The 21,283-nt window shown below is 41.3% G+C and overlaps 1 protein-coding gene across 4 annotated transcripts in view; it reads right to left on the reverse strand.

Moving 5' to 3' along the window:
- LOC148036058 (protein VASCULAR ASSOCIATED DEATH 1, chloroplastic-like) overlaps nt 1-21,283 on the reverse strand; it is a 266,535-nt gene that overhangs the window by 152,571 nt on the left and 92,681 nt on the right. For all 4 annotated transcript variants that reach the window (XM_087678065.1, XM_087678064.1, XM_087678063.1 and 1 more), the window contains exons 9-10: nt 12,045-12,085; nt 11,810-11,897 (exon numbers count right to left, since the gene is read on the reverse strand). In XM_087678065.1, coding sequence (XP_087534191.1) covers nt 11,810-11,897; nt 12,045-12,085 — 129 coding nt within the window. The remainder of the gene's footprint in view (nt 1-11,809; nt 11,898-12,044; nt 12,086-21,283) is intronic.

The following is a 21,283-nucleotide window of genomic DNA, read 5'->3' on the forward strand; positions in this document are numbered from 1 at the left end:
ATGCTTGGTTGCACTCCATGCTTGTCAATGTTGAGGTGTGTCAAGATGATGTTTCAAAGCAAGTGCAAGTCCCTCTCATTGAAGACATTTATGATGGACCGAGAAGGTTTTTTTAGATCCTTTTTCATTCCCCGGAAGTGTGTGCTTGCATTATGCAACGGTTTCCTTTGTTCATGGACGGTCAACTAATACATATGGTCCCATGGAGGCTTATGGCGGAGTTTCAGGAGGTACTTAGGCAAGTATGCCTAATTTGGGTTGAGGTGGTTGATTTTCCTACACATCTTTGGTGACTTCTTCCTTTAGTTTTGAGAACCCTTGGTGAGGTGTTGGTGGAGCCCCGGTTGGCCTCCTGCAATAGGAACAGGGCTTGTATGCTTTGCGACACAAGGAAACCTCGCCCAAACAAAATTCCTTTCGAGGTCCCTGGGTTGCAAAGATTGGTTTTTGAGCTTAAATGGGGCATATTTGCTAGACATTGTTTTAGATGTGGCCAATTGGACCATTTTATTTCAAAATGTGATAGAAGCCCTGAGGTATTGCAGCGTTCCTTGGATCCCTTGGTGAGGTGTTGGTGGAGCCCCGGTTGGCCTCCTGCAATAGGAACAGGGCTTGTATGCTTTGCGACACAAGGAAACCTCGCCCAAACAAAATTTCTTTCGAGGTCCCTGGGTTGCAAAGATTGGTTTTTGAGCTTAAATGGGGCATATTTGCTAGACATTGTTTTAGATGTGGCCAATTGGACCATTTTATTTCAAAATGTGATACAAGCCCTGAGGTATTGCAGCGTTCCTTGGATCCTGACATGGATATGCAAGAGCATCATCCCCAGCAGTGGCTCAGTAGCAAGAAGTTGATCCTGTACCTCTTGTCTTGCATAGATATGATGATGGAAATAAGGATTTCTCCCAAGCTGATATTGAGCATGCATCGCTTTCAGTTGGTCGGAATTCGCCTCCTCAGGATGATTCTTCGGTCACTGTGGTTAGATATAATGCTAGATAGGAATGTCGTTCACCCATCTCCACACCCTATTACTCAAACCTTTCAACACAAAGGTAGGGGGTTTTATATGAAACCTCAATCTTCACGTGTTCCTGCAGTTGATGTGGGTGATAAAAGGGCTTTTAATTCTGCTTTGCCCTTTGATGCGCGTGGGAGGCTTGTGCCTCCTTGGGATGTTTTTTTTTCTCAGCAACAACAATTCCCTTCTTGTGCTTGGATTGCTAGTTTGCAGAGGGCACATCTTGTAGATGTGATTCATAGTGAGATGGACAGATTTTGGGCAGCTAAAGCTATTGATGTTAAAGGGAAAGGGAATGTGGTGATTCAATAGTTTTCTCTTCTATGGTTTATCATGAGACTTGCTTTATGGAATTTTGAAGGCATTTCTTCGAGCAGTAAGCAATGTTGGTTGTGGAGAGTTGTGTTAGCAAGAAATTGGGATGTTTTTGTTTTTTGTGCTATGCAGCACAAACAGCATGCTTTGGCACGGTCCTCTTATGTATATAAGGATTATACAGTTTTTTTTAATGGTCGGGTTCCATATAATTCTAGAGTTATGTTAGTTGTTAGATCATCCTTGCAACCATCCTTGGTTTCTCAAGACCCTCACAACAGATTTCTGATGCTGGAAATCCTATATGAGAGAGAGGTTTTGTGGCTCGTGGGCATGTATGCTTCTTCTACTGCTCGTGAACGCCGTCAGCTTTGGGATGACTTGCGCTGCCTTGCCATGGCTCATCAAGGTTTTGTTATGGGAGATTTTAATGCATGTGTTTCAGTAGATCAGGTGACTTCACCGTACTCGGTCATGGATGGTCCTAAGAGGCAGGCTTGGGACCCTCTGGCAGCTGTGTCTTTGAAACAAGACATGTGGTCCTGGCTGCATCCTTCACAATCTAGATATACTTATCATTCTCTTCAGCATCCAAACACCTGGGCCAGACTTGATAGAATCTACATTTGTCAGAGTGATTCTTTTATTCCTGCAATCATTGATATGTGGGTGGATTGACAGTATGTCTTGTCAAATCACTATCCTTTGGTTTTGGATTTGACCCACATACTTGTTCATGCATTTCAGGCTCTTCTTGCTCATTTGCCTACGTTTCAACCAATCTTTTCTACTGCAAAATCAGTTTTTGGAATGTATTCAGTACTTGATTGCTTTTATTAGCTTGAGGGTCCTATCTGGAGGGATGGAAGCATGGGCTGTTTTTAGGGATAATGCACGAGCGTTGTCCCAACAATATAGTATTCAGCATGCTTCCTCTTTATGAGCTGAATTGCAGCATGCGCAATCTTTGTTGGCCCACTCGTCGTCTCTATATCAGTCAAGGGATACTACTGATCACTTGCTCACATGCATTGAATGGTTGAAATGTAGAGTTCAATCTCTTCAAGAGGAGGAATATGCTAAATACAAATTGCTGGCCCGAGCGGAACCTTTACACCAGAAATGCGCTCGGGAAAATATTGTGCGTTTGTTGGATGAGCAAGGTGTTATGGTGACTGATCCTGCTTCCATCATTCAAACGTGCATTGACTTTTATAAATCTTTGTTGGGTCCATAGGAGATTCTTTCTAATGATGTTCACTCTGCTCGTCGATACATTTGTGATCTGGTTAGTAATCAAGTTAAGCCAGAATGGGTTGATTTGATGGAGGCTAATATTTTAGAGGATGAAGTGGAGGATGTGCTATCCCATTTACCATGAAGGAAAATCCTTGGCTGGGATGGGCTTCCCACTGAGCTGTTTTCAGCCGATGATGAGCAACTTAAGGACCCATTAACTTGCCTGTGTCAGCAAGTGTGGAATTCGGGTAGGATTACTTCAAACTAGAAGATTGTTGTCATTCGGTTATTGCCTAAGGTTCCCTCTTCGACATCTTTGAAACAATGGAAACCCATTTCTATTATGGGTTCTTTGTATAGAATCTTCTCTAAAATCATTGCCAACAAATTGCAAAAAGTATTCCCGCACTTGGTTCATCCACGTCAATATGGTTTCGTTAAGGATCAGAATATAATGCATAACATTTTGAATGTTCAACTGGGGATTGATTATGGCAAAGCCTCATGCCAACAAGTTGTTGTGCTTCAACTTGATCTTGAAAAGGCATTTGATCATGTCAGCTGGTCTTTATTACGATAGCTAATGTCCACCATGGGATTTGGTCCTCGCGTGATTTCTCTTGTTGATACCATTAGTCACGGTGTTGTGTCTCAAATTGCACTTAATGGAGGGATCACAGATGAAATTGCCTTCTCTCGGTCTCTTCGGGAAGGCTGCCCTCTCAGCCCTTTGCTATTTGTTTTGTTCACTCACTCGATGCTCTCATTGTTGGATAAGTTGGTTGATCGAGGAGAGATTGTTGGTTTGTCTCTTCCCAGTGGTTCCCAACTTTTGGGTCAATCTTTGGCTAATGATTCCTTTATGTTTCTTAAGGTTGATCGCACTAATGTTAATCGGACAATGGTTGCATGGAATCTTTTTGCTTTAGCATCGAGACTTCATATTAATGCTCAAAAATCTACACTACTTTCTTGTACGGAGAATGATTTGCAAGCTTTGGGTTGGCATGGAGTTGTGATTTTTGAAGGAGATATAACCCAACACTTGGGTTATCCTATTGTTATGGATGTAGCTAGCCGTGCCTTGCTTGATTGGATGTCATTCTATATTCATGATCGGTTCATGTACTCGAAATCTCAAGGTTGACCTCTTCATGTGAGACTTAAAGTTGCTCAATGCATCATGATCAGTATGATCTCGTCTTTTTTGGAACTGGTTCAACCTATCCAATTCATGTAGTGGAAATAGCAAGGGAATCGTTTGGGCCACGTGTGGATTTCATGGCAGCATGTGACTACTCTTAAAAGAATGGGGAAAGCAACTTTATTAGATGTTAATTTGCATATGGCTGCTTTGAGACTAGCACTTTTGCATACACTGTGTAGAGAGTCATCCCTGGTTGGATCCTGGTCGGATATTGCAAAATTTTTCATATAAAAGACTGGTATCTCTCATGGTAGCACGGTTACTCAAGTTTCTTGGTAGCATGTGCTTAATTCCACAAGGCTTATTAAGGTCTCCCAGTCTTTTCTCCTCTCATTGGATTGCATCCTAGCAGGAGATGTTATGTTTTGCAGTTTGGCGCCCTCGTGATTTTCATAAGGAGAAGAATTAGTTGCAAGGAGATGTGCCGGCTACCTCTAGGTTGTTGGATTGGCCTAGTAAAGATTTGCAACGAGACAAGTTTAATCGGATGGCTCGTTTGGGGTTGCAAACAGTCCATGATGGTGGCATTCCTCAGTAGCCCCGTCTTTCTTCTTTTTGGCACATTCATCAGCACTTTCGGGTGCCTCAAGGATATCATGACATTTGTTCGTCCATACAGGACATGCTTCTAAGGTTCTCTCCTTTGCTTGCTTTATACCCATCATCTCCCTAGCGAGATTGGATGTTGGTGCTTCCTAATGATTTCGAGAAAAGGTCAGCTAATCAAATATATCATCAGATGGCCAAGAGATGGATCACTGGAAAGGCTAATAAATTATGCCATATTCAAGACAGTAAAAAGAAGTAGCAGGAAAGATTCATCCAACTCTAGAAGTCAAAGGTTCCTTATCAAGGTAAAGTGTTCATGTGGACATTGCTTATTGAGGGTCTTCCAACTGGGGACATGTTGTGTGTTCGCAAGATATCCAATGGTCGCTGTGTATTTTGCACATGTGATGAGACATCGCTTCATCTCTTTGTCTCTTGCCCTGTTGCTCGATACATTTGGAGTTTTGTTTCCCACGTGTGGTCCTCGGCAACTCAGCAACAAATATCAGCTCGTTCGTGGATTATGGAAAGGATGACTTCTATGTCTACTTTGCATTCAAATTATTCTTGCCTCTTCCATTTCCTTAGATAAACAATGGCATATTTGGCGTACTCTAAATGCCTTTATTTTTTATTCAACCTCGGGCATCCATGGTCATGTGTTCGTGGTTTAGTGTTATGGCAGATCTCCCCTATGGTTTCAGCTAATCTGGTTCTTCCTGACATTGTTGCTCCCTGGCTCAATATTGTTCACTCCACACCAACTGTCCTTTTTGTGTGATATTTGTGTGTTAAGAGTCTTGGTAGCCTTTCATTTGCGTTTGTCTTTTCTTAGCTGACCTGATGGTCTAATGTAAATATTGCTACTTAATTCAATTATCTTCACAAAAGAGAGAGAGAGAGAGAGAGAGGCGCTCCAACACGTGTGAATGTGCAAGCCCACAAAGAGAGAAAGAATGAAAAGAGTATATTAACATCTCTAAACAACCAATGTGGCCTAGGAGACCAAAGCAATATATACAATGGTAGTGTGTTTCTCATCTGGAATGAGAAAAGATGAAAAACTTGCCTATAAGACTAAAAAGTGAAATAGTGTCCTATAAAAAGAAAACGATACTTAGCTACTGTGTGTACGTTGGTAACTGTAGCTCTCGAAATCTGTAAAACTCACTTTTGGGGCTTTTGACCATGGGCTCTCAATTCACCCATGCAAGGTACACTAATAGCCACGCAATGAAGAAATCAAAAATGTAGAGCTCGTTTGGGACCCCAAATTTTTATTTTAAAACTAATCACATTTTTAATGATTCATACAGACATACCATATAGTAAAGATCCGTACATACGTATTGGTCCTACCTTGTTGTAGTGCAGGCTTTATTCATTAAATAGAGTACTTAATGGTCTACATAAAATATGAATGGGTTAGCCAACAAGTAGTGGTGAAACTTCTTGACAGCACACACCATTGCTGATCCTTCCCTTTTCGTCCTTGAATAGCTCATCTCTACTTTAGTGAGGTGTTTTCGGGCCAGTAGGTTGGCACAACACAACTCCAATTGCAATTTTTGAAGCATGTGAAAGTTTATTGTCCATCCGGGGCTCGTAAAATCAGTACAGTCATTAGAGCTTTCTTCAATGCTTCATATAAAGCTTAGCATTTATCCTATGAATTCCCAAATAACCAACAACTTGTAGAGTGGTCGCACTATTGAAGCATAGTTTAGCACAAAGTGGCAATAACATCTAGTATGTCCAAGGAAACACTAAAAGCCCTTGTGGTTAGCAAATGGTGGAAGATCCATTATCACCTTGATCTTAGCCATGTCGATTGCAATGTCATTCTTAGATACTAGATGGCCCAAAATGATCTCATGCATAACCCAAAATTGGCATTTCGAGGGATTCAAGGACAATTGGTATTGCCAACACCTTTCAAAGACCAATCAAGGTTTCTCAAGGTGCTCCTCCCAATTGGAGTAGACATAAGGTCATCAACAAACACCACGAGCCAATGTCTCAGTATATCCTTGAAAATAGTAGATATGAGTCATTGGAAAGTGGCATGTACATTGGTCAAGTTGAAAAACATGACAATGTAGACAAGCACCCCCCATTCAGTAATGGTGAAGGTAGTCTTAGGCTAATCATCTAGGTGAACTTACACCTAATTATAGCCAAAAAATCCATCCAAGAAACTGTAAGCTTCCTTGCCTACAACTCGTTTGATCATATGATCCATGTACGGTAGTGGATAATGATCTTGTTTCATCGCAACCTTGAGCATTTTATAGTTAATGCAAACTCAAATCTTACTTTTTCTTTTTTTGCCACGACGATGGTTGATAGTCTAAATACTCGACCTTGTAAATGAATCCTACCTTTTGCAACTTTTCTAGCTCATACGCAAGTGTCATAGCTTGTGGCCTCCCTATCAAATGTTTCTTCCAAGGCTCCTCACCTGGAAGCAAATCCCTAACAATGAGCTAGCCATCAAGGCTTTGCTTTGGCCGTCTGGGTCTATGATCCCCAACCCTCCCATGGATCTAGGCTGTATGATGACATCCCAACCAACCTTTTCCCTAGCAAGGCTCCCGTCTCCTCGAGACCAACTAAATTTCTTGAGAAGGCACTTCACGTTGCCAATGCATGACCTACCAACAGGAAGTGATGTACCACAAAGTCGCACAAAGGACTTGATTTGGGACCACTACTATAACTGCTAGTGAGAGTCGTGGACTAGAGCTTTTGTCTTATGCTCAAGAGGAGGGGCACCAACTACTGTTTTGAGGTAACGTCAATCCCCACATGGCAACCAAGATATCTCACTGTAGTCCCACAGGAAACCCACATAAAATCCTCATGTGGTCGCGACTTGGCTAGTTAGTGTCCCATACCCAAAAATTCATTGGACTTGTGCCAATTAATTAAGGTAATTACTACTCTAGAAAATATCTCCATGGCTGTTACGAAGGCCCTAAAGTTACTCTCATCCCCGTCTAGATAAACCATTGTGTCATGCACAAACTCCATATCCAAAAGCTCCTCTCTGATACCAGTAGATCTTCTCTCAAGAAGCACCTCATGGACTCTGCTACAAACAGGAACAAGAAGGGAGCTACTGGGCAGCCGTGTGTAACTGATCTCTGAATGCTAAATCTGTCTCCTCATGCCCTACCAATGGCCATGTCCTAAGGAGTAAAGAGCCGCTATTCCCCTAGTTCATTGCTCTAGAAATCCCATCCTCAACATCGTGGCCTCTAGGAACTCCCAATCAACGCAATCATATGCCTTCTCAAAGTCGAGAAGTAGCACAATAAGATCCTAGCTTCTAGATCTAGCCGAAGTTGTGGACTCCCAGACAGTATGAGGCTTCAGAGGACAACACTCCAAGCAAGGCTCAATCCTCATGAGATAGGACCTACATAGAGCAATAGTAGGAGTAGCAATTGATTTCCTCATGTTGCAAGAGCACCATCTCTTGGTAGAGAGGATATCCCAATGTTGCGGGAAGTTGGTGCGAGCCTATTGGGTGTCGGGTACCTGTGATGGGATAAACTCCGGGATCTTTGCATAGTGAGATGATGCATTTGCAGCCTGCCGCATCTCTTGGATGCAGCTGTTGCTATCACTGTCTCTATGGGCTGTCTCATCTATCTATTGTGCTTCTGTAATCTATGGTGCAGCTATAATCTACGATACTGCTATAGTCAAGTGTTGTGGAGTCTCTATCTCTTAAATAACCAGAAGCCATAGGAGGCTGAGGTGGCAGCTTGTGGGCTGGTGGTCGAAAGTCACTAACCACTCTCTATTGTCCCTTCACCTATCTCAGTTTTGGGCCTCTGCCCCTATCCCTCGTGTGCACACTCTTGCTGTCATCGATGTGGCCTCCTCCATTGTCTAGCATTGTATCATCTCTCGCACTCTACATCACTCCTCTGTGTCATAGGACTACAACCTCCCTCATCTCTAAAGGAGGTCTAGTGCTGGCCACTCCTGGGCATTCCATTGTAAGATGTTCTATCATCCTACATAAGAAGCACTGGCCCGGGAGTCATGTGTATGTGACAAGCTCGGTGAGGAAACCCCCGTGGACAAAGGGAATCTTGATGGTCGGAGAGAGGAATTGTAAGGACTTCGTGGGAACTATAACCCAAACTGAAGGGTATTTGTGTGGGCCTTTTGAGACTGCATTGGCAAAGGTCTTCTCTCTCTCTATAACATGGTCGAATGCGTTGCCATCCTCAAAAAGATATGGCATGAAGTGCTCATCAAGGCCAAGAAAAGAGATGGTGATGGCAATGCCATCTGCGAGTGATGAGTAGTCTTGGCCTTGATCCATATGTCGAAGTATGCCACTAAAGATCCGACATCAAGTAGGCTGGCAACAAGTGCTGCCTCCATCTGCTCAGGCGAGCTGAACCAAAACACCCATTTCCCAAGGGTACCACTCGTGTGACCCTGGCTGGGGTGCCAGTAACAGCTGACTGCAGGGAGTCGTTGAAAGCGCGAATGGGCAGGCACTCTCCAACCAATCTACACGCCAAAGAAGGCAGCTCAAAGGCTGTCACTCTGTCCTTAAGTTCCAGCTTTGTGTTTGGAGCAAAGCGAATCAGCAGGAAAACATCGGCCAAGTGTGTGGGGGGGGCTGCACTGGAGTCCCCCGATGCACCAGCTCCATGCGACTGTGGTGTTGGTTTTCATTGGACAATTTGGTGCCAAGCTCTGCTCTGGTGATTTTGCGGCCTAAGGGGGTTGTGCCGAAGTGGGGGAGATAAATGCGGCTTGTGGGAGGAACCGGACAAAGGCTGCGATGGTGGATGAAGAAGCTCAAGATGCATCCATATGTAATGTTTGGCGTGGTGGTCGAGGGACGGCTGGTAGGCAGGTATGGTGGCGGGTTGTGTTGGTGGAGGCAAGCAGGCCTTTGTGGTGGCTGCGCAGGTTAAGGTGATGTGAGGTGATAGGAGGGTGAATCTGTGGTGGATAAAGTGGTGGGCAGATCAAGTGACGGTGACGAGAGGTGACAGGAGGGCGAATCTGTGGTGGGCGAAGTAGCGGGCAGGTCAAGTGAAGGTGACGGGAGGTGATATAAGGGCAAATCTATGGCGGGCAATGTGGCAGGCAGGTCAGGTGTATAATAGGAGCTGTTATTTTATGGTGGTATTATACAACTACTGCTGGTGGTGCTCTGATGTAGAGTGTACTGCCATTGCTGCTACAGCCTAATACCACATGCTTGGCCAATGCATGTCATTCCTACTTCAGTTAGCAAACAGGTTCTTTTGCAGGTTTCTATGTTGAAGAGGGGATTTGCTACCTTCCTGCTTCCTGATTTATACAGATTATACCAATGATCATCTACCATTGATCTTTGACAATCATTGTGCCCAGTTTCTGATCCCCATCCCTCAAGAAGCCTGTCATCGTGTGCTCTTGAAGACCTTACAGTCAGGGACCATGCACCTCCCTTCTATTCCCCTGATGATTGATCCATATTGTTACCCAACTCCTACTCACTGCAGATTTTTTGGCAGACATCACTTCCAACTTATTACTTTAACATTGGACAGCTGTGTTCCTCCAACCTCCATTCGATGGATGTATGGAGTGACTTTGTCTGACAGCCCACAACCCTTCTACTTCTTCACGACAGTCCCTATCTGGCCTTCCACTCACATATAATATAGTTGGCATTAACCCTGATTGCATGTGGACATTGATCCTTGCTCCTTTCATTCTACAGAAATTTCATAGGACCTTGATCCTTTCATGTCTTGTTGTATGCAATTTCATAAAGATTGTTTCATCTCCATTTTGTGTCCAAACTGAAGCTTATATGGGTTTTTGAGATTTCATATCCATATTTCCACCTTCTCATGTGTGCATTAAATTTTGCACATTTCAGGGACGTCCACATTAATTGACCACCACTGTAGACAGCGGTTCATCGATCACATCTCAGTGTTAGTCCAAGACCACAACTACTTCCTCTCATTAGAGAGCCCATGTTTAAAGCCCTATTTGAACTTGCACAATCTCATCAAAAGTGACACTCCTGTTTCAAAATGCCCTTTGAACTCATTGCACTACGGTTCCACATGACTAGCAGATTATCCTGCCTAAACAAAAAATCTCACAAAAAAGATCTCACACGAACCTGAGCTTTCCCATTGCATAAATTTGATTACAGGTTATATACAGGTGGTTGGATGATACTTACAGGGTATTCATGATGAATTCAAGTAGCCAAAGGTATTTGATGAAAGCCCATGGGTATTCATGATGAATTTTAGTAGCCACAGGTAATTGATGAAAGCCCATGGTTATATTTGGCTAACCAGTGCAATTAGATGTGTATACGGGTTGATGTGTCACTCTGGACAGTCCATAAAGAATTAGTTACAGAATTAGATATCTTGGTTTTATCAGGGGGTTTTTGAACTCCGTTTAAAGAATACGAAGTTAGCTTTGATCCTAGCCAAAAATTTTAGCAAACGGAGTTGTAGATCAAAAGATATAGCCATTTTACTGATAGGTGGTCATTGTAGACAGCTAGATAGGGTTTATTATTTTGATCCAGATCTACCCTACCTAATTCCAACTTGATATTTCAGTAAATCTACCTTACATCTTGCAAATGAGGTGCTACATACATATTTCCAAAATTTAACTTGCACAATAGTCGTATTAGATACAGGTCCTTCCAAACTGTGAAATTTTGCAGCACTATTCTATGTCAAATATAAACTCAAATTCAAAGCCTTTGAATTTGTGAGACCCAATTAGCAATAACTATTATACACTTATGGATAATCACACAGGTCAGACCCCAAAGCATCCCCAATAATGAGGCATAGCAAAGATTCCCAAACCTTAAAAGCTACCTACTGTGAACTTGGGGCTAATGACATAGGTCAGACCGCAAAGCATCCCCAATTAAAAAGCAGGTATATTAAACTTGCATAACTTGAAAATTCTTAGAAACAGATTACAAATCCTAAAGTGGAACGGTTGCCATACATTGGAAACAAAAACGAAAAGAGCTGAGGTATATTATATAAAAAGGACTCTGCTGAAACCATTCAGGGACACTTGTATAAGTAACTCCATAAGAGTAGGTTGAGTTACAGCACAATTCTGCACAGGGCTACTGCCTTTCAAAAACAGAATGTTTCTCAACAATGTTATTCTAGCCCTGCTCACCTTTTCATCACTTGTTTGCTGGTATGGTTTTTCCAACAAGGAGACTTCTACTTAGTAAAAAATATCAGAAGTTGGAAGAGAGAAAATATGAGGTCCTGAAGTTCGAGCAAGGAAGGTAAGTTGCAAGCAGTCTATGCACACTGACATCAACAAGATCTCAAAGGGAGGAATACTGGAATGTCAATGGATATAAACAGTAGATAGCATTGAAAAATCACTGTGGTTACAAACCAACTTATAATTGACAACATCAATGAGAAAATTCTTGCCTTCATCTCCACATTTTTTATGGAAAGTTTCGCAGAACTTCACAGAATCGTTTGAGAAGAACAAATAAAAGAAGTCTTTTACATCAACCTAAACAAATAAAAGCAAACAAGTTATGATGGTACAACCTATCTAATTCTAAAAAGAATTACCACTTCTTTAAGAAATTTAGGTCATTATCTTCAAAAAATGTCAGTAAGGTGAAATAATATCCAACACTAAAAATTCAAGGCTTACTGGAAGTTCGCAGTCCAGAATGGTCTTGTATTGCGCTGGCACTGCATATGCAGGATTGCAAGCAATCAATGAAAAATCACAAATCCTTTACCATCTTACAAGATACCAATCATCCGTTTTTCATTTTCAAAGAATGAAACTGTCAAGCATTATAGTTTTTCTACAACGGACCACTTTATCAAATTAAAAGCCCATCACCAAGTACTTTCGCTCCCTTCACTTCATCGCAACAATAGAAACAATTTTCTTTTTCTGTGGAACCACTATTGCAATCCTGAATGTGGGAGGTCATGTCTACACATTACCAACACAGGTTGGAATACATAAATATCTGGCTGTTGGAGACTAGTTCCCACTAGCCCCCTCCTTGTTTTTAGTTGTAGCAAAGGCCATGATCTCTTTCTTGACAGACACATCCACTGGAATCAAGGGTTTCAGGTTACCCATCCCCAAGCTCAAGACTTTCTTGATGCAAGAGTTTTTTTAGATGGGGATGAGAGTATGTTTTGGGCCTTTGTAGCAGTCATGGAGATATTTTGTAGAGCAGCAGGTGCCTTTGACAAAATTCCTATGGATTTTGGGTATGTGGCACTAGGCAGCTGGAATGGCCACACAAGGACTTCACTTGGATCCCTCACAAGACCACAGTGAAATATCTTGATGCCATTTGGAGATCAGCATAATTTCAGAACAATAGTCAGCATCTCTTCATTTGAGCATCAAACAAAAGCTCCTTTATTGGAGCTTAGGGAGGCTTTAATTAGCTGAAAGAGTGGTCGTCAACAACCAAGTTTTTCTTGCTACAATGCGGTACATCACTTCTTGTTGGGCATTCTCTAGGTCATGCATTGACCAAGTGAAGCACCTCATCAACAAACTTATTGGTTCAAAGGAGACATGATTGTTAAAATATTGAGAATGTATGCTAAGGAGGATCACTAATGAGCAAATACACAATCATAATGAGACATAAACATTGATAAAGAAGAACAACTGATATTATCCAAGTATAATGCAAGTACAACTGATGAGAATGACTGATGGAATGAGTGTGGGGATGAGTGCCTTTTATAGGCTTACAGTAGGTGGTATTGGTAAGTGGAAAAAGGTGGAAAGGGATCATGGTAATCACCAACCATGGTTTTAATAAACCACGCATACATGACCTAGTCTAAGGCTTTATTTGCAGTATGTTTCTTTGCCTTGTTTGTTCCATACAAAGAGGCTATGGTGGATGTGATTGCACATTTCTCAACACCCCTCAATCACAATCAAGAAAGACACTGAGTATACAGAGGCTGTCATGAGTAGAACCTTGGTAAGTTTAGACATGAAAAAAACCAACCATACAAAGCTAGAGGCTGTTACAAGGCCTCACCAAGTGTGTAGAGGCTGTAGTGTGCATAGGTTACATGAGAAGCATAGGAGCTTATGGTGGAAACATTAGGCAGTCCATATTTTAAACTTTAAAAAGTCTATCAAAAAACAAGTTACAAAAGAGGGACTGGTAAGTCCTATCCTTTTGTTCTTGGGGTTCTTCTTCTTCTTCTTCTTCTTCATTGTTGTCTTCATCTTCTTTGACTGTAGCAAGATATGCTCTTTGAGACCTTTTCTTAGCATAGAAAATTTTCTCAATATGCCCAGTTTTCTTAAAAAAGTCATAGACTATGCTCTTCTTCCCTTTCATATAGAGGAGTTGTTGGTCTCCTCTCGGAATGCTTGTTTCTCCCTTGTTCTTGATCTTCTTTTTCTCTTCAAGGAGAGAGGCTTTGATATCCACAAGCTTTGGCTTTGGCATGTTGATTAATATGGTAGACACATCATCAAACTCAAGTGGAAGACTCTTGAGAAGCAATCCAATGCAAATGTCTTCATCCATCTTCAAGTTGATTCCTGCAAGTTGTGTCAACAAGCTTTTCATATAATTCAAATGAGTTGCAAGTGAGGTATTACTTTGCATGTCAAGCCCAAAAAATTCAATCAATAAGCCATATTTGGAGGATTTTGAATGAGCTCCAAACAAGGTTTCTAATTGATCCCATGTTGTGTGAGAGGTTTCACAATCATCAACATGATGGATGTAGTTGTCATCAAGTTCGAGCTTGATAATAGCTTGAGCCTTATCATCATTTTTATCCCATACGACTGCAAGTGCAGCTTCCCTTGGTTTCTTCTCTTGACCACTTGTGATTGACCACAAGCCTTTCTTCATTAGGATCAATTTGATCCTAGTTTGCCATGTATAGAATCCGACACTGTTGAATCGAGTTGTCGATAGAGTCCTTGCCCATGTTGAGGTTGCACGATCAGCAGTAAATCAGCTCCAAAAATTTTAGATTTCAGCAGCAAAAGAGTTGAGCACAAGTGCCAAGAAGCAGTAGGTGATTAGTATCAAGAGATACTAGGTGACTAGGTGACCAGTATGCCCTTTAAACTTGGGATCTTCAAGGTCTTGCAAGTCCGTGGTTCAAGTCTTCCCCTCCTTGATTTGATTCTGGAGTAGCAAAAAAAACTCAGATTTGATCAAAGGCAAAGCTGATTATGTTAGATAACATAAGTGCTAAAAGCACTAGATGAGTGTCAATGGACACTGTGCTTGTATTTTCTTGAAACGCTTGCAAATCTTGTCAAGATCTCCCCTCCTTGCTAGTAAATCACTTGAATGCTTGCTGAAGACTAAGTGCCGGGGCAGATTAGAGAGTCAGTGACTTGATTTGAGCCAAAGGAGTGAGAGAAAGAAGTAAAGCATGAGCTTGAAGCTTGATAGCTATGGCTGCCCTCTTTAGGGTTTTGACAAGCGACTAATATTTTGTTTACAGCTGATCGAGGAGTGAGCCATTTCACACAAAACTTGATGAGAAGGAAGCTTAAGTGCCAAGCTTCAAAACCCCTATGTCATTCATCAACATCATTGCGCGTGCAAACTAAACGGACGATACAAACAGAAAAGGGGTAGAAACTGGCAACAAGCTGATACACGCAATACTAAAGCATATGTTGGGCAATGTCACACTGTGAAGTGATAGGTAGGAGTGTCTGGAGTAGAGGAAGACTTTCCCAGAAGAAAGTACGAGTTGAAACGGCCTAGTTTGAGAGATTCAAGCCATCCGCTGAGGGTGGGTGGCTATGGAGGTAGGTGAGAGGTTCATGGGAAAGTGGAGAGAGCCAGAAATTCAAACTGGGATGACCCAATCAGTGGCCTCATGACTCATTAACTTGAGACTTGCTCTAATACCATGTTGAAATATTGAGAATGTATGCTAAGGAGGATCACTGATATGCAAACGCAAGCAAATGGCTCCAAGAAAATTGTCACTTAGTCCTCCAAGGGCTGCAAAACACCAAACACAAGTACAAAAGGCTGTGTTTCAGCCTTGGATGCACCGCCAGAAGCTGAAAGAGGTAGATGAAGACTGCAATTGATGGTAAACTCCTCTGCAATGGAAGCTCTCCTCCGTGCTCTCAGTCAAGCTGTGATACCATGCTCTAATGCCATGTGAGAGTGCGCAATGGAAGAAGGAACACGCACACACACCCACACGCATGCGCACGCGCACGCACACACACACACACATAAAGAAGCAAAAAACGAAGGAAGAAATACTGCACTGACTAAAATGAATGTTGAATACAAAGCTATGGACTAATCAGTCCCTGCACGCAACCCGAAGCGTTAGTGAGGGCACCAGATCAGACTGATGATGACGGCAGCACTGAAGACGGAGGAAGATGACGGAGTCAAAGTGTGCACCTGCCAAGGAAGGAGGGAAGATGATAATACAACTGACTGCCAAGTGGGAAATGGCTATAAATAGCCAAAAAACCCAAAAACTGGCCGACCTAAATTAGAGACCAACAATATGTTCCACCAGCATTTAATGCTGGTAAAAATGCCAAGAATACTCAAAAAAATCCCAGAAATGGTGAACAATGTCTAGCAGGTGAGACAGGCTGAAGAATGCAAAAACTACCCCAAAAAATGCACATAAAATCCCGACTAAAGGAGAAAATACACTGAAATGCAATAAACTGAGTGCTCTAGAATAAGCTACCTCCTCCGTCAAAACAAGTGACAGACAAGTCAGAGCTCCTAAAGTCCTCGTTAGGCTCACAGGCAGGAGATGACAAGGCATGACAAACATGACTACTAACAACATTGACACTTGTTGGCCCCAAAGCTTGGCAATGCTCCTTTTGGTATTTCTTTAGATTACTAAAATATGCTTAAAATTGGTTACAAATGGCTCTATTTCAGTGATTTCTTGCGACATAACTAATCCACAAGTGCACAATGACACATCCACTGCTCCAACCAGCTGTAGAGTGTTCAAACTGCAAATAAACACCTCATCCTATCAAACCCTGAAAATGATAGCAAACATTTGAACCCAATTTCGCAAAGCATTTGCTGAGATAACTCTCCTACATAGTTCCCATGTAGTCCCACCCTATTTCTCTCACAAACAAAAGAGGGGTTCTCATGATGAAACTGTGAGAACGTCGCTTTTTTCGTGACAAAATTGCCTAGAAAGTGCAATAGGCTTAAGATGTCAAAGAAGAAGAAAGAATCTTAGCCCATAATGCTGTCATAACTTATGTTTCTAATATTTAGCTCAAAAATAATAGCGTACTTTGCTGTATATGGAGTTACAAGGCTTCTCAATGCAATTCCCATGCCAAGAGAAGAAAAATTGGTTGCTTTCCATACTCTGTCTATGTTGTAAGCTCATTTCATGACTGAAATCTGCACTTTACTGTAGCAAGAAAAAAAAGAGTGACTGTCTCCAAACTTGGGTTGCTCCAAATGAGAGAGAAGAAGCCCTAAATAGCCAAGATAAGCTTTCTAAATGAATAATCAACTGCTCCTTAATCATATTACGTTTTTTATCAAGAGCTAATTAATGACTTAGTCAATAATCATAAGTGAGTTGCTCATTCGGCAAAGCTTTAGCTCAAGCCCTACTTATTAAGTACCCTAAGTGAATCACTTTATTGGGCAAAGCTTTCAATATATCCCAATTCTAAGATGCAGAACTTCCAATTTAATAAAAGTTTCACGTTGTATTCTATTTCTTTAGCCCCTAACCATATACCACATGCCCCACACGCTTGTCCACCACATCCCCCAATGTCAAATCCTTCACCACCGATGCAATAGTTACTATGCCAAGAGCTAGGGTTACCATAATTAAAGTTCATTTTAATTAAAAATCATTGTGAAGTTTAATTAAATCACTAAGTTCATAAGTTCATTTCTCATTCTGCTGGAGATCCAATTGTCATATTAACATCCAAACGTCTTGAGACTAATGGATAGACCGAAAGGACATACAAAACTATGGAGAATAGATTGCGTACACATGTCTCCCATAGACTATTTGATTAGAAACATTACCTTCCACAAATTAAGTTTCTTTATAGTAGTGCTAAGTCTTTCTGCACTAGGTATAGTCCATTTATATTGATATATGGTTATAAGCCAAAACCACCAACTGCCATCAAGTTGAGGGGGATAAAAATACAATCTCTAGTTGACTTTCTCCACAATATGCAAGAGATATTAGCAATTGTACAAAAAAGCATTAAAATGGCCTAGGATTGTATTACATTTTATGCTAACCAACATCATACTCCTCAAGAGCTCCGAGAGGACATGTGGATTTACCTTAAAGTTCCAAAGAAATCTAATTCAATAACTACCAACAGGTACTATAAGTTATCTTTAAGGTATTGTAATCCTTTCTACATTACCAAGAAGATAAGTAGCATATCCTATAGCATAGTTGTCAAGTACGAAATGTACGATACGGTACGATACGATAAAATGCGGTATTAAATGGTACCTTAAGATTTTATAAGGTACAGTACGATCTTAGTACGACAAAAAAAATAACTTGATTATTTTGGACAAAAGATAATAGAATAGATATTTCAAGTCTAAATAGCAATCCTATTAAGAGTATATAAGATGAGTACTTGAGGGTAACAAGCCAAAACCTACTGTGGAATGCGCAACATGCGCTACTGCTACCTACAACTTACAACTACATAGATGGAAGTGGATACATCATACATGCATGATCACACAAATAAGAGAAGTATGGGCTTGAAAGAGAGAAGGTTGAGAGAAAATGATTGAATCTTAAATGACCTAATCTCATGGGAGAATCATATTAATATAAGAAACATTTAGCTCGTTCCAAAGTGCAATTCGAACGGGAAAGATGCATCCGTTAAGTTGGTACCTAAAGTATGGTATAGTATCAAACCTTTCGTACGTGGTACCAGTGCAACTAGAGAGAGAAAGACACTAGAGAGAGAGAGAGAGAGAGAAAGAGAGGGTTGAGAGAGAGAGAGAGAGAAAAGAGGCTTGAGAAAAAAAGAGAATGTGAGAAGCTTGAGAGAGAGAGAGAGAGAGAGAGGCTTGTGGGAGAAATAAAAAAGAAAGAATTTAAAAAAAAGAAAGGAGAAACAAAAAAAAAGAGTTGTAGACTTAAAGTAGAGTGACCAAAAAGTGCCTGTTTTTTCATACTAAATCGTACGGATACATACCGTACCGTACGGATTGTACCGTACGGATAAGTCCATACTACATACGGAGACAACCCTGCCTATGAGCTTGATTTACCTCCAAAAGTCCGAGTTTATCTAATATCCCACGTGAGTCATTCTTAAAAAACAATTAGGGCAAGGTGAACTTATTGTTCGAAGTGAGGAAGTCCATGGCTGTGATATCCGACTTTCATTTAAAATCTTCCCGACTTCTCACAAAATGGACTTTAAAAACTCTAAAATAATTAAATAGAAAAAATCTCGAGTTTTAAAAAAAATGAGGATCGTAACCCGACATGGATTGACGACAAGGACTATAGCCACCCATCACAAAAGTTACCACGTGAACAAGAGTTATTAGCCATATTCATAGTGTTAGTGTCTATAGTATGGATGGTCCAAAAATACTAGATTTTTGGACAAACTAGCATTTTTTATATTTTGGATATAATTTATTGTAAAATTTCTAGAAAGCTATGGAAACTGCTAGAAGAGGGTGTCATTTAAAAAAAGCAAGTGGCTTTTCTAGCCAGTTTTGGAGATTTAATGCAAAAAGAAAAATTGAAAAATCGTGCGCCTCGCGATTGCAGTTTACAGGTAGCAAGCAACACTCCGAACAAGAAGAAGAATGAGGAATCTAGAAGATTTCTCATCAGGTGTCCTGGAGTTTTACCTTTGTGAGATGGAAGGATTGAGGTGCAGCCAGGATTCAGTAGACAGTGTGAGAGTGAGAGATAGAGTTGAAGCACGACACCCAAGAGAATAGACTGAATGAGTGTAACCAAAAAGTACAAAGTACAACCCTTAAACCTTAGGGTTGTAGGGGGTGTTCACACCCGACACACACTAAGTGCCCAAATGTGTGTAACATAAGCACACAAGTACATACGACAATAAGACCATAAGTCTGGGAGAAAAAACCTCTCCTACCGAGAGTAAAAAGTGCCCCAGTGTCCTACTGATCACCGACACTTCCATATGAGCGTAGGCATAAGTGAGGCGTGAGTCAAATACCCAACAAAACCCCCTAGAGTGAAGAGTGATCAAGAGTACAAGGATCATCCGCCACCAAAGGATATCAAATTTAAAGCATCGCGAGATGCTTCAAATTTGTCAAGAGGAAGAGCTTTGGTGAAGATGTCTGCCACATTACTGGTGGTAGGACAATAGACAAGGCTGATATCACCTGCATGTAGCCTCTCTCTGACAAAGTGATAATGAATCTCAATGTGTTTCGTGCGAGCATGAAACACTGGGTTCCGTGCCACTACAATGGCACTCTGACTGTCAGTGAACAAAGGAGTAGGCTCAGTAATAGATACATCCAAATCAGCTAGCAAGCGTCTAAGCCATACGCATTCAACTGTGGTAGTGAAAGCTGCCTTGTATTCAGCTTCACATGACGATGTGGCAACAATGGATTGTTTCTTGCTAAGCCAAGAAATGCAAGAAGAGCCAAGAAAGAAACAATTGCCACTAGTGGAGTGACGTGTATCATAATCACCAGTCCAATCAGAATCACTGTAAGCATGTAACTGCAGTGGTCCCCCCTTGGCATAAAGCAACGCAAGAGAACAAGTACCCTGCAAGTAGCGAAAAACATGCTTGACAGCTTGCCAAAGTGACATACGTGGCTGATGCATATACCTGCTCAAAGCTGAAACTGCAAACTGTATGTCCGGCCTAGTATTGCATAGATAGATAAGACATCCAACTGCAGGAGCATATATATGTATATCAAACAAATCACTGTCATCATGTAATGACAGTTTCAGTCCAGGTTCCATGGGAGTACAAACTGTAAGCCAAACTTCTCAAGAAGCTGCCCAATATACCTTGACTATGATAGCCCAATACCTCAAGCATTATGTATGAACTGGATGCCCAAGTAGTAATGCAAAACTCCCAAGTCAGACATGTCAAAAGTTTGTTGCAAATTTTGTTTGAATGCTGAAATCTGATCAACATGTGTTCTAGTGAGCAAAAGGTCATCAACATAAAGACATATAATCAGCATAGATCCCCCTTCTTTACATACGTAAAGGGTAGACTCGGATGAGCTGTTTAGAAACCCCTGACCAAGCAAGAAAGCATCTATTTTTGCATACCAAGCTCTAGGAGCTTGTTTCAAACCATATAGTGCCTTTTTGAGCTTGCATACCAAATGTTCTAAGCCTTCAACTGCAAAACCAATGGGCTGCTGTACATAAACTTCCTCTTGAAGTTCCCCATGTAAAAATGCAATCTTGATATCTAGCTGCACTGTCCAACCATAATGTGCAGCCAAAGCAATCATAGACCTAATGGTCGTCATACGGGAAGTAGGAGCAAATGTCTCATAATCAATGCCCTTTTTCTGTGCATAGCCTTTAGCTACCAGCCATGCCTTGTATTTATCAATGGATCCATCTACTTTTCTTTTCAGTTTGTAGACCCATTTTGTTCCAATGGCTTTCTTCCCAAATGGCAAGGACACCAAATCCCAAGTTTGATTCTTAGTAATAGAATCTAATTCAGCTTGCATAGCTGCCATCCAATGCACACTGTGTTGTGCATCCTCATAACATTCAGGCTCTTCATTATCAAAAGTACTTACTACCATAATAAACTCCATGGTATGTGCCGAATCATGCAAACGAGTTTGCCTTCTAGTACGACCAGTCATGGATGCATCCAAAGGACTATCT

The sequence above is a fragment of the Lygodium microphyllum genome, chromosome 5 (assembly GCF_053477565.2).
Source record: "Lygodium microphyllum isolate KBCC chromosome 5, Lygodium_microphyllum_v1.1.10, whole genome shotgun sequence".
Taxonomy (NCBI): domain Eukaryota; kingdom Viridiplantae; phylum Streptophyta; class Polypodiopsida; order Schizaeales; family Lygodiaceae; genus Lygodium; species Lygodium microphyllum.